The 13,710-nt window shown below is 40.9% G+C and overlaps 1 protein-coding gene across 1 annotated transcript in view; it reads left to right on the top strand.

Annotated features, from left to right (window-relative positions):
- LOC141086029 (calcium-activated chloride channel regulator 1-like) overlaps positions 1–13,710 on the top strand; it is a 134,956-nt gene that overhangs the window by 27,979 nt on the left and 93,267 nt on the right. The window contains exon 4 of the mRNA XM_073571762.1: positions 2,171–2,311. Within this exon, the coding sequence (XP_073427863.1) occupies positions 2,171–2,311 (141 nt within the window). The remainder of the gene's footprint in view (positions 1–2,170; positions 2,312–13,710) is intronic.

Here is a 13,710-nt window from a genome sequence, read left to right as displayed (position 1 = left end):
ATGGAACTGTCCAAGGCGAAAACTCTTCAGGGAAAGGCCAGCAGTTCTGAAGAGTCTTGGCCAGCTGTTTTGATGCTGATTTTCTGTTGGCTCAACTTCCAACGCCTTTGCTCTATACTTTAAAGTTTTTAGCATAAACCTATGTATACCAAGCCAACACCCACAAATTGTGCCGCTAATCAGAGGATCAGCATATGGGGATGCAAGGACGTATAGGAAAGGTTCAGTGCAAGGGTAATGAAAATCATATAAGGAAAAAGCACTAGCATGAACCAAAATACCAAAAGTAAAAAACTTTATTGAACTAACAATAAAACATGATGTAATAAACACATAGGGAGAAACAGGAAAAATGACAGTGGTAAACCAAGTTGATGGAACCACAGTAAAAAGACAGGTAAAGAAAATAACAGGCCAAAATAAGCAATTATAAACACATGGGTTGTGTTAGGGTTGCGGATCGCACTAAATATAAAGTATAATAAAGTGCTATCACAACCCGGAGTCCACTGTGCAGAGAGGGTAAACTGCTGCTCGGTAATGGCGGACACTAGCTGAACACCGGCGGAGTAACTGCTGACCCGGTGTGCACAGGACCGAACTCTGTTACAGTACAGAGCTGCAGAAAGAGACACCGAAGCCTGTTACCTCACAGACTACGATTTAGCAAACCGCTACTGCAGCGCCACTGATTAACCCTAGAGAAATGCTGTGCCCTGTTAGCAGTCACAGCGTGCAGCTGACAGAAGTGCTACTGCACTGCGTGCGTATAGCGCTGCCCTGGTGGATGCCACTAGCCAGCCTAAGCTTAGCGTTGGAAAGCGCAGTAACTGCGCATGGCATCGTTGAGATGGACACTGCGGCGTATGCGGTACAGAGGTGTCTCGTGCAGATGACACTCTCTGGCATAACGTGTGAGAGGAGCTGGAAGCACTGCGGCGCTATGCAGTGCCACCGCTCGACGCTGACTCAGGACTCTAAACCCTACCAACATGCGTATCAAAGGGAAAGGGTTTCATAATGAGTCATTCAGCGGTTCACAAGCATCCATCATCACACACACTACCAATTACTGTCTATACTAGCGCATGGCCGAGCGGCCATGCAAACCATTTATAGCAGAGTTCTTCCGGGACCTTCCTGATGGTCCAATCCGAGCTGGAGAAGGACCTGAGCATGTGACCTCTGATCTCCAATGAGAGATCGTCCCACGGGCATGCTCAGTAGACCGAAAGGAGGACTTAGTCCCTGGAATAGCTCGCTGCTGACCAGCATGCGTTGCTATAGCTGGACCAGAGGTGGCAGCAGCAACCAAACTCACAGTGCTAGTCTGAGCAGAGCCCCGGGATCAACGAGTCTGCTGAGCAGCCTCCTCTGCGGCCATGAGGAATGGGAGACTGCTGAAGGCAAGGCTTGGGATTCCTGCTGTGCAGTGACAGGAACCCGACGCCTAACAGGTTGGCTAAAAAGTGCCACACTGGAATCACAGAGAAAATCCCACCACAAATGGAGGAAGAGGTACAGAGCAAAGACCGTGCTTCCAGTGTGGATTCACCTCTGGATATATTTTCCATACATACTACCCATACCCTTATAACGTTTAGCACAATGCACTTGCACTTTTGAGCCGACCCTTGTGTTTATAATTGCTTATTTTGGCCTGTGGTTTTCTTTACCTGTCTTTTTACCGTGGTTCCATCAACTTGGCATACCACTGTAAATTCCCTGTTACTCCGTATGTGTTTTTTTACATCATGTTTTATTGTTATTTCAATTTAATTTTGTACTTTTGGTATTTTGGTTGATGTCAGTGCTTTTTCCTTATATGATTTTTAAAGTTTTTAGTGCAGTCAGCTTCTAGATAAAGTCACCCAACGAATGAACATGTTACTCTTTTTAAATGGGTTGTCTGGTCCAAATTGATAAGTCTGCAGTCACTCTGCGTGACTGCAGACTTGTGAATTCCCCCAGAGCACATACTGTGCGCTGCGGAGATTCACTGATTTCAGACCCAAGACTGGAGGATATGCATGAGTTATACATACTCCCTTATTTCCTCATTGCTGGATAGATGAATGAATGGTCAGATTTTTTGAGAGGTGAAGGTATTTCAGTTATGGTTGATTTGCTATCTTCAACTATAGAGAGTTTTCTCTCATTTGTACGCTAGCAAATGGTGAAGGAAGCATCGGCTTACCTATTCCAAGCTACAGAGAATCGTCTTTCCATAAAAAACGTGAAGATTCTAATTCCATTAACTTGGACGTTAAAAAACAGCTATGAAGCAAGTACAAAAGAAAGTTATGAGAAGGTAAGAAGGTTTTCCATACCCTGAATATATCAATACGTATACCGTATGTAAGCTTTAAACATAGATGGTAATACTGTGGCCACACCATTAATGCTTTAACAACCATGAAATGTTTTTTTTTTGTTTTTGCTCTTCACTCCTCTTTTACCAATTTTTCTATTACATTTTTATTTTTCCATCGATATGGCCATGTTGTGGCTTGTTTATTGCGAGAGAAGCTGCAAATTCAATTCACACCAAGTATTTTGCCATACAATGCACTGAAAAACGGTAACAAAATTCTTAGTGGGGGTGAAATGTCAAAAAAAAGCAATTCCACTACTGTCCCTACAGCATTCATTGCATGGTAAAAATTACTTGGAGACATGATCATCTAGGTCAGTGCAATTATGAAGATACCAAACTGACATAGATTTTTTTTCTATTTATGTCTATGTTCCCATGATGAGCTTTTGGTGACTTTTTTATGCCACAGAATTTCTGCACCTATTACGTAAATTAGGTTGCTTGTGTTTTTTCTTTGCTTTCTTGTGTGTGTTTTTAAAGTGCATTTTTATTGCATTTTTGACACTGTGTTTTTGTCTATTGTTGGTGTGTCATGCTTTAAATAAAGCTGACTTGTTTTTGATACTTCCTGGTACTTGGATTTGACAAAACTTTATTGACATACTTAGGTGTGATTTACATGTGATTTTGATGCCTTGCCGCAGCGTAATTGCACAAAAAACCTATTTGCATTTATTTGCTTTTTAACGCATCTAGTGCGAGTCTATGGGAAAAATTTTCACAGAAAACTCAGCATATCTGCAAAAGAAATTGACATGTTGTGAATTTGAAACACGCATTGAAGGTCCGTTCACGCTGATTAAAAAAAGCTCAGTGTGCATAAGATTTCTACAAATCCCATCCACTTTGCTGGAACTGTAAGACGCTGCGTTTTTTTTTCAAAAACCCATCAAAAGCTCATCGTGGGAAGATAGCCTTAGAGTTTACCGTATGGGTTAAATAATTCTATATGTTGATAGAGTGGACTTTTATGGATGTACCCATACCAAATAGGTTTACATTTTCTTTTCTTAATTCTAATGGGGAAAAATGGAGTTGATTAGAATTTTTATATTTTTTATTCCACTTAATCTTGAACCTGCATTAGTTTGATCACTACAGTGTCTCTTTGAAAGCTCAATCTATATCTGAGCTTTAGAGGAGCACCAAGATTGCAGAGATGGGGTTTTCAGCAGGACCTCTTTTGTCATAGCAGCCTATCAATCAGCACTGGTGCTCGTTATGTGTTGTCAGAGTTAGTCAAAGGTGTAAACGAGACAATTTTATTTTTTAATTATGGGTCTCAGAGCTAACAGGCAAATAGTTGCTAACTTCCTGCTTGTTCTACCTGACATTGGCTCACAGCGGTCATGGACTGCTCCTGCCGGTGATTCAGCTGCTTCACATCAACAGATCAGCTCTTCTTCTGATCTGCTCTGTTGATGGAGCGTCACTACTTACATCATGCTGATCGACAGCCGGCTTCCCGCAGTTATGCAGCAGAGAGCTGGCTGTCAGTCAGCATGATGTCGGCAGTCACGCCCCATCAACATAGCAGAGCAGAAGAGTAGCAGCTGCTCTGTTAATGTGATGCCTGCAGAAGCCACAGAATCACCAGCAGGAGCGGTCTGTGACCACTCTGTGCCATCAGCAATGAGTACCGGACACAACAGGCAGGAAGTTAGCAACTACCTGTCTGTTGGTTCTTTGGCTCATCGTAAAAAAATAAAATAGTTCAGGATAACCCCTTTACTTTACATTGGAAAGCGGGAAGACATTACAGCAAAATAACATGTAAATACATTGGAGTTTTTGCATTAGTCTTATCACAATCGTGCAGCCCCTTTAATAGTGGTATGAGGGCTTGATTGTAAAAATTAAAGCACAGAAAAACAGGACAAAATTCCAAATGAGCTGTCATTAATGATTTTGGGTGTCTTTTTACAATGTTCATTGTACAGAAAAAATGATTGGCAACATGAGTTTTTAAGTGAATGCAAATATGTTGATATCGCACTTACAGTATATCATATTTGCATTATTTTAGTGGTTTAAAAAGATTCTGAAAAAAAAGAATAAAATTGTTTTGTTTTCCTTTTTTTTGGCGAGCTGATGTTTTTATTGGTACAATTCTGGGGTATTTGCAAAGTTTTGATTGCATTGTGTTACATTTTTGCAAGTGATCAGAAAACAGCGATTTTGAGTCTGACATTTTGATTTTTTTTCTTTATGGTGTTTACCTTATGGGTTAAATAATTTTACATTTTGATAGATTGGGCTTTTATGGGCGTGACAACAGCAAATATGCTGCTTAGTGTTTCCTTTTTTAATTCCTTTATTTTTCAATTGAGAAAACAAAAGGCTGATTTTTTTATTATTTTTAAAAACATTTTTTGGGAGAATTTTACCTTGCAGTCATTTGATCAATGGCATTCTATACTGCAATACATTATTAATATGAAAAAAAAAATAAAAAATGTATTTTAAACGACCAGTTGCGTACATCAGATAAGAAAAAAATGTAACATGTCCAGGTTTATTATAGAACAGTGACCCATAGAATCATTGCTACCAGGGGAGTATATTGCTAACATACAGGGCTGTATGGAGCACAAATGATCAAAAGCATTGGCTACTCTGGCACCTCCCATATCCTTGCAATGCCAAATTACTTTATTGCCCCTTCCGAAAATGCAGCAGTAGAGAACACTAAAACCATTGAAAGTGTCATAATGAGATAAAACCACTGAAAGGACAGTTGTAAAAAGAAGAAAAAAATTAATTTACAGTAAACCAGGGACTTGCCTCATCTCAATTTACATTCAGAAATTGAAAATTGTACGGACATTTAACCCCTTGTGGGACCACGTATTTTACAAACTTTGGACCTTGAAAATATAATTTTATTTCAAGACCTAGAACACTTTAATTTTGCCATCATTGTAGCCAGTGGCATCACTTGAAGCTCATGGGCCCCAATGCAAAATTTCCAATGGGGCCCGCAATTTTTGCAGGTCTTTTCATATAGGCCAAAGGGACATTTTCAGCCCCCTAGGCTCCAGGGTACGGGTGCGAATGCAACCGCTGCACCTATTTTAGCTACATCTTTCACTGTACCTTGTGTTTGCTGCACAAGCTGTATTTTTTTATTGTGTTATTTTAGGGTATGTGTAATATATTAATAAGCTTTTGTACATTATTATTTTGGGAAATGCAAAAAATAACAGCAGTTCTTTTATTTATTTTTGGGGAGTTTACGGCATTCACCACATGGTATAAAAGAAAAAAATCAGTTTATTCTGTAGATCAGTACAACTGAGGCGATTTCATTTTTTTTAAGTGTTATTCATTTTGCGTAATAAAATACTTTTTTACATTTTACATATTCTGTGGATGGAAATGTGTGATGATGAGTTATTATTATTATTATTTATTATTATTTATTGTTATAGCGCCATTTATTCCATGGCGCTTTACATGTGAGGGGGGTATACATAAAAACAAGTACAATAATCTTAAACAATACAAGTCATAACTGGTACAGGAGGAGAGAGGACCCTGCCCGCGAGGGCTCACAATCTTCAAGGGATGGGTGATAATACAGTAGGCGAGGGTAGAGTTGACTTTTTATGCATCACATTAGGGTACAAATGACTTTTAGTCTGTGTACCCACTTTGCGGATTGTATGCGTTTTTGCCACGTTTTTTGCAGCGAAAACACATACAGAACGCACCCCATGCATTCCTATGGCATTCCGCACATGCTGTGCTAATGCTGCGTTTTTTTCCGCGGCAGCATCTCTGCAACGTGGGTACATAGCCTTACAGTAAAAAAAAAAAAATATACATATATATACTTTTTATAACAGAGAATCAACCCTTTTTTGCCATTTCTCCACTGTGCAAGTTGGCTACCCAATATGGATTCTATTATTGCATTTACAAGACTTCTTGCCAACCTTTTCTACACCTCTATGCAAAGATGGAGATTTTTTGCACAAAAGTTTGCTACATTTTATAATTTTACCCTGCTTTTGGCACTTTCCAGAAGTGATCATATTTAGCTATTAGGTTTTGGACAGAATGAAGAATTGCGACTAGAGTTGAGTGACTTTGATCGGATCGGGTTTCATTAAACAAAATTTGTTTCAGATGAAACTGGTCCGACTAGGGCAAAAAAAGTCGGAGTTTCGTCCGAAACCCGACCCCAATGCAAGTCAATCGGAAATAAAAGTCGGCATTGAGTGGATGACATTCATCCACTCAATGCCGACTTTTATTCCCCATTGACTTGCATTGGGGTCGGGTTTCGGACGAAACTCCGACTTTTTTTGCCCTAGTCGGACCAGTTTCATCTGAAACAAATTTTGTTTGATGAAACCTGATCTGACCAAAGTTGCTCAACTTTAATTACGACTTTAGAAAAAATGAACGCACCAGTGCGAGTTGTTTTCCAAGGCTGACATCTTTCTGAGAGAGCAGCTAATGGAGCTTGGTTCGATTGCTGCTTTTTAACCATTTAAATGCCACTGTTAGTCAGTATCATGATTGCCAGTGCACTCGTGCGTTGGCTCCCATGGCCACTCCAATGCAAAGTGATCTTATGGTGGTAAAGGGATTGTACGAACGCCTGCTGAAAGCACGCATGCCTGACATCTTTGGCAATGTTCACATTGAGTTTAACTCTTATTTCAGTGGCTCCACTGGGACTTACTCTAATGACTTGCAAAAAGGGTATTGGCTAAGCAGCAAGACGTGGTCGGTCACATCTTGGAACCCGCCACAGATAGACGAACGTATATGTCAGAAAATGATGATATGAAAAAGCACACAGTGACTCCATATGCATCCTTACAATCAATGACCGTGTCAGCGCATACTCCCGAATCCCGTTTCCAGGGGCTTCAGTTAGGAGGGTGGGTAAAATATGATGTCAATCGAGCCTCAGTCCTCCTTCATAGCAGAACATCATAATAGAACATTATCAGTGCATAATGTCAGATTGAGTATATATTGTGACGTGGTAATTGTGATTGTAGTATATAGAATAAGCAATCAAATAATTTGCAGGTTCAAAGGAAAACAGAATAAAATGCAATAAAAAAAGTTTTACTAGAAAAAGGAATGGAGGGCACCGCTGTAAGGGATCACCAATTACATGCTAAAAATCCACAAAGTAAACCAAAGAAAAAGGGCATGTTAAAAAAGGGATCACCAAGAAAATATAATTAGGTACAAAAAAATATAAACCTTTAATGGAAACATCAAGAACAAAACAACACTCAGTGCAAATTAAAAACAATTAAAACCGCATAAATGCGACCATTACATACAAACCCAGAAAAGGGTAAATGCCTCTGTACAGACCCCACAAACTATAATTGCAATACAGGTGTTAAATCACAATATCACATAGAGAGACCGCCAAGAGCACCTAACACTCATGAATATAATATTACTGCAAAGTAAGCAGAATAAAGGTCCAAGGAGCCCAAGCACAGTGACCCCCCGTAGGAAACAACACCATGTAACCTGCTATAGGTAAGGAGATGCCGGCAGGAAGAGGTTCAGTCCTGCAAAAGGTGTGGGTGAAGTGGCGTGGGGAGAGGCAGAGGCATAAGAAACGCCCAACGCGTTACGCCAGAGAAACTGGCTTCATCAGGAGCGATGCAGTGTTATGAGTCATTGATGTATAAATACCTTAATCAATAATCACAGATCGAGAACAGGTGTGGGTCAGAGGGATCTCAAAGGAGCCGGACTCAGGACGGTGTCAAAGCGCCGGAAGTGAGGCGGCGGATCTGCGCAGCCGCAATGGACCAAAATGAGGTCTAATAATGGGTATACAAAGATGGCGTTCAAAAGCTCCATTGCGCATGCGCGAAATGACGTAGCTTAATATGGTGCATCGTCCACGTGATCTCGCGATTTGGAAGCCCTGGTGATGTCAAGATACCAAGAACAGGATGTTAAGCCCACAAAACGCCACAAATAAGCAGCGCATGCGCTAAAAGACAATTGGGCCAGGGACACAAAAAGGAAAGATATTAGAACCTAAAAAATATATATAGTAATCCCCCCACACAAACTGTGTGGGAAGGGTAACTATATGAAAAACTGTGTCATCCCGGCAAAGCCCCATATGCACACAGGAACAATGTAGGCATGGGGTATCACAGAGCGACCACATATGTGCAATATGGATAACAAATATATAACATCATCATTTGTCAAATGGTGTGAAAACCCCGTCTTAAATATAAGACAGGCAAACTGATCTATTTATATTATTCTTTATATATATAAAAAAATACTATAAAAAAACCATGGCTTTTTGGATAGAGAGACAAATAATGCTCTCTAAATTTAATTTAGATATAAACATTGGATCACCTGATAAGCATATAAACCAAAAATGGTAGTATACCATAACAGCACAACATGACATTGAGGCTAAGATCACGGAACACTCACTGTGGAGCAATGGGAGAATGCATGGTTAATGCAAGTTTAATACGCCAAATTTTATTTAGATATAAACATTGGATCACCTGATAAGCATATAAACCAAAAATGGTAGTATACCATAACAGCACAACATGACACTGAGACTAAGATCACGGAACACTCACGGAGGAGCAATGGAAGAATGCATGGTTAATGCAAGTTTAATACGCCAAAGCAATCTCGTGTGAGAAAATAATAATGTGGAAAAAAAAAAAAAAAAAAGGGGGAAAGAAAAAAAGGGGGGGGAATGGTGGGAGGGGAGAGGAAATGGGAAAGGAGGAGTAAGGGAGGAGGAGGGGTAGGATAAGGAGGAGGGGGGAGGGAAAGGATGGGGGTAGGGTAAGGTTGGGAGTAAATGGGAGGTTTATGTGATGAGGAGTCCAGCAAGCGCAAAAAACAAATAAATCTTATCGAAGGTTAAAAATACTCCTGTTATGAGTTAGTGGCTTCCATTAAGTAGCCATAAGTCCAATAAATGTTGACCGAAGAAAGAGAGTCGTCAAAGGGCCAAATCCTTGATCACAGTAGGAGTATTTCCCAGCCAAGAATACATCCATAGTTTAGGTTTTTGCCATAATCTCGACGGGAAGGAGGGGCAATAGTAGCCCATTTAGCCAGCCAGATATAGATGCCCGATCCACCAAGCAGGTTCAAGAAGTCTCTCCCCGATGTCAAAACAGCCCAATAGAGCCAAAGAAAGAGGGCATCAAGAGATGGTAGAAGGGCTGTTGGGAGAGAAAAGAACAATAAACGATTAAGGCCAGAAGGACTACATGTGAACAGCCCAAATCCAAACATCATAATTGTTTATAGAACCCTGTGAAGAGTAATTCTTCATTAAGACCATTAGGGGAGAGGCTGCCCAGCTCATGAATCCATTTGGATTCACATCTGAGAAGCCTCAGGCCTATATCACCCCCTCTGATATTCAAAAGCACCTCTTCCAAGACCAATGCTCGTAAACCAGTGGGGCGTCCACGATGATACTCTAAAAAATGCTGCCACTGGAGTAATATGTTTACCCTTTGCTCGATCTCTATTGGCAGTGGAGATATTAGAGAGATGTTGCTGTAATCTCCTTCTCAATTCTTGTGTTGTCTGCCCCACAGAGGCATTTACCCTTTTCTGGGTTTGTATGTAATGGTCGCATTTATGCGGTTTTAATTGTTTTTAATTTGCACTGAGTGTTGTTTTGTTCTTGATGTTTCCATTAAAGGTTTATATTTTTTTGTACCTAATTATATTTTCTTGGTGATCCCTTTTTTTACAAAAAAAAGTTTTACAAAACAAAAAAGTTAAAATGTTTAATACAATAAAAAAAATTTTTTAAATCACCTTCCCTTTATCAGTTTAAGGCTGTGTTCACATGTAGCGGTTTTTTTTGCATTTTCACAGCATTTTTAAACGTGCGATTTTGCTGCGACAATGCAAAAAACAGCATCCCATGCAATCCTATGGGATTCCGCAATGCTGTGCTAATGCTGCGGATAATGCATGCTCATTAATTTTGCGGAATCGCGGTGATTCCGCCCACATAGGAATGCATTGTTCTGCTTACTTTCCGCATGTGGCTGTGCCCACCATGCGAAAAGTAAGCAAAACATATGCGGATGGTACCCGGGGGGTGGAGGAGAGGAGACTGTCCTCCGGGCCCTGGGTACCATATCCCAGTAAAAAATAGAATTAAAATAAAAAAATCGTCATATTCTCACCTTCCGATGTCCCTCGCAGCGTCAGCAGGCCTCAGCGATGCTCCTGGAAGGTCCCGTTCCCAGTGATGCATTGCGGCAATGACCTTTGATGATGTTGCGGTCTTGCGATACTGTAGCGGTCTCGCGAGACCGCGACGTCATCAAAGGTCATTGCCGCAATGCATCACTGGGAACGGGACCTGCCGGGAGCATCGCGAGTGTGACCAACCTGTTTGATGAGTGTGACCAACCTGTCAATCAGTTTGCCAAGCGATGCTCCAGATCGCTTGGAAAACGCTAGCATTCTGCAAGCTAATTACTCTTGCACATCGCTAGTTTTTCCGTGGGAAATCAGTGGGAACTAAAATGCGGTTTTCTCGCATATTTCCCGTGGAATAGAATTACGGAATTCCCGCTGAAATTACCACGGCAATTCTGCAACGTGTGCACATAGCCTAAAAGTAAAGAAAAAAATCTATTAAATATATCCCATATTGCTCCCTCCATAAAAATCTATCAAAAAATTAATTAGCCCACAGAATAAATGCTGGAAAGAGAAAAAAATCAAAATGAGAGAATTACTGTTTTTTTTCTTTTATATACATCACAAACACTCTCACATCAGCCTCTATGGAAAAATAAAAAGTTAAAGGGAATCTGTCACGCCTTTTTTGAGATATCACATAATGATATCATTCAATTGTGTGTCACATAAGGATTCTCTTAGTACTTTTGCTTCCCCCTGACCCTGCACCTTTCATGCATAAATACCTTTTTATATCGGTTCAGATGTATGTAAATTGCTGTGGTCCGGTCCGATGGGCGGGGCTTATTCGCCTTCTGCCCCGCTCCTAGGCTTGCTGAACGTAACTTCATCTGTGAATATCACAGATGCCGTTATTTTTTAGCGCTTGCACATTGAAACGGCTGCCAGCGCTTGCGCAGTGTGCTTTGTCCAACTGTGGGCAAAGCATAAAATCGTTACTGCGCATGCGCCAGTATTTTTCAGCGCTGTCTATGCCCTGGAAGTCTTTACATGCAGGACGCACTTCCTGGATGCCGACTGCCTAGTAAAGCCCTCCGTACCCCGGAAGCTGAGGAATCCGAACATAGACCACGCTGAAAAACACTGGCGCATGCGCAATAATGATTATATGCTTTTCCCACAGTTTGACAAAGCATACTGCGCAAGCGCCTGAGGCCTTTGCAATGCACAAGCGCTAACACTGAAACACTAAGTGAACGCAGGAAGAAGAAAGAAGAAATGCATAGAGAAAGACGGGGGGAGCAGGCAAATAAGTCCCACCCATCGGACCAGACAGCGGCAATTTACATACATCAGAACCGATATAAAAGAGGTATTTATGCATGAAAGGTGAGGGGTCAGGGGGAAGCAAAAGTACTAAGAGAATCCTTATGTGACACACAATTGAATGATATCATTATATGATATCTCAAAAAAGGGGTGACAGATTCCCTTTAATTGTTTCAGAAAATGCCGACAATAGACAATTTTTATTTTCTTACAAATTTTAGATTTTTTCACCATTTAAACCTATCCAAGTTTGGTATCCGAACACTGTAAAAACAGAACCCCCAAACAACAATGAGGGAATTGATTTTTTTTTTACCATTTCACTACTTTAATTTCTTTTTTCTTTTTCCCAGTTCATTATATGATAACATGATTGGTGTTATTCAAAACTACAGCTTGACCCACAAAAATCAAGCCCTCATGTCGCTCTGATAACGCAAAAAATATAAAGTTATGACTTTTAGAAGAAGTGGAGGAAAAAATTAAAGGGCAAAAATGATTAAAGATTAAAAGATTTAAAAAAATACTCTTAATAATGGATGACTGATCCCGAGTGTCTAGTTAGGAAACAGACGTTCGAGTATGCCTGAACCTTTAACTTATGCCTATTTTACAGTCTAAGGCTACTTTCACACATCAGGTTTTCGGCGTCAGGCGCGATCCGGCGTCGTGCCGGAACGCCGGATCCGGCAAATGTTTCGTAAAACCGGATGTGACGGATCCGGTTTTCTGGCGGATCCGTCTTTTTCTGGACAGACAAAACCGGATCCGTCTCATCCGGTTCATCCATTTTTCTATCCGTTTTTCGACGGATTACGCCGGATCCGGTTTTTAAAATTGACCCTTGTGGCCTTCCGAACGGGATTGGCTACTGGAAAACTATATATAGCATCTTCCTACAGCCCTTCTTTGACAGGTTGTAGAGGAGAAAGTGTAGGTTGGAGAGAAGAGCAAGTTACTGGCGAAGATGGATGTTGTCATTGGAAATATTTTGAAGAATTTGGCGGATTTTACAGCGGAGGCAAATCGTTTGAGGGTGATTGTTCTGGAGAAGGAGAGAGCGAGACAGCAGCGCATCAGGCATCGTAGACGACGTTTGTGGATCCACCCCATCACAGCCAAGAGAATGACGCGTGGGGTCTATTCTACACTATGCATGGACCTTCGACGAAACCCGGATAAATTTTTTGGATATGTTAGGAAGAAAATGGAGAATTTTGATTACTTGGTGGAGCGCATTGCACACCTCATAAGAAAAGCGGACACCTATTGCCGCTTCTCTGTTTCACCCGCAGAGCGTCTGATGGTGACTTTAAGGTAAGCCACATTTATTGGATATGATCGCATCAGAGCACACTTTCACTGCAATCTTGTTGGTGGTAATTTGTATCTCCAAGTAGGTCAGTTTTGGTATGTAATGCTGTGATTTAAAACTAATTTATTGTTTTTTAATTCCCCACAGATTTCTTGCAACTGGAGAATCCCTTTCGTCACTGCATTTCCAGTACAGACTCGGGATTTCCACCATATCTGGAATTGTGAAGTACACATGCCGTGCACTGTGGGACTCCTTAGCTGAAGAGTTTTTATCAGAGCCCACAACAGAGAGGTGGATTGAAATTGCTGACAAGTTTCAACAGATATGTCAGTTTCCAAACTGCTTGGGCGCTGTGGACGGGAAACATATCCGCATTGTAAAGCCAGCTGGATCGGGATCGGAATATTTCAATTACAAGAAATATTTTTCAATTGTCCTCATGGCCATCGCTGACGCGGAATACAAATTTATTGCGGTTGATATTGGGGCCTATGGCCGCTCCAATGACTCTCAAGTTTTCAAA

This window comes from Dendrobates tinctorius, unplaced genomic scaffold (assembly GCF_039654945.1).
Source record: "Dendrobates tinctorius isolate UK_male_01 unplaced genomic scaffold, ASM3965494v1 ptg000029l, whole genome shotgun sequence".
NCBI classification, from domain to species: Eukaryota; Metazoa; Chordata; class Amphibia; order Anura; family Dendrobatidae; genus Dendrobates; species Dendrobates tinctorius.
The sequence above is the reverse complement of the archived record's forward strand: the minus strand, read 5'-3'. Positions and strand labels throughout refer to the sequence as shown.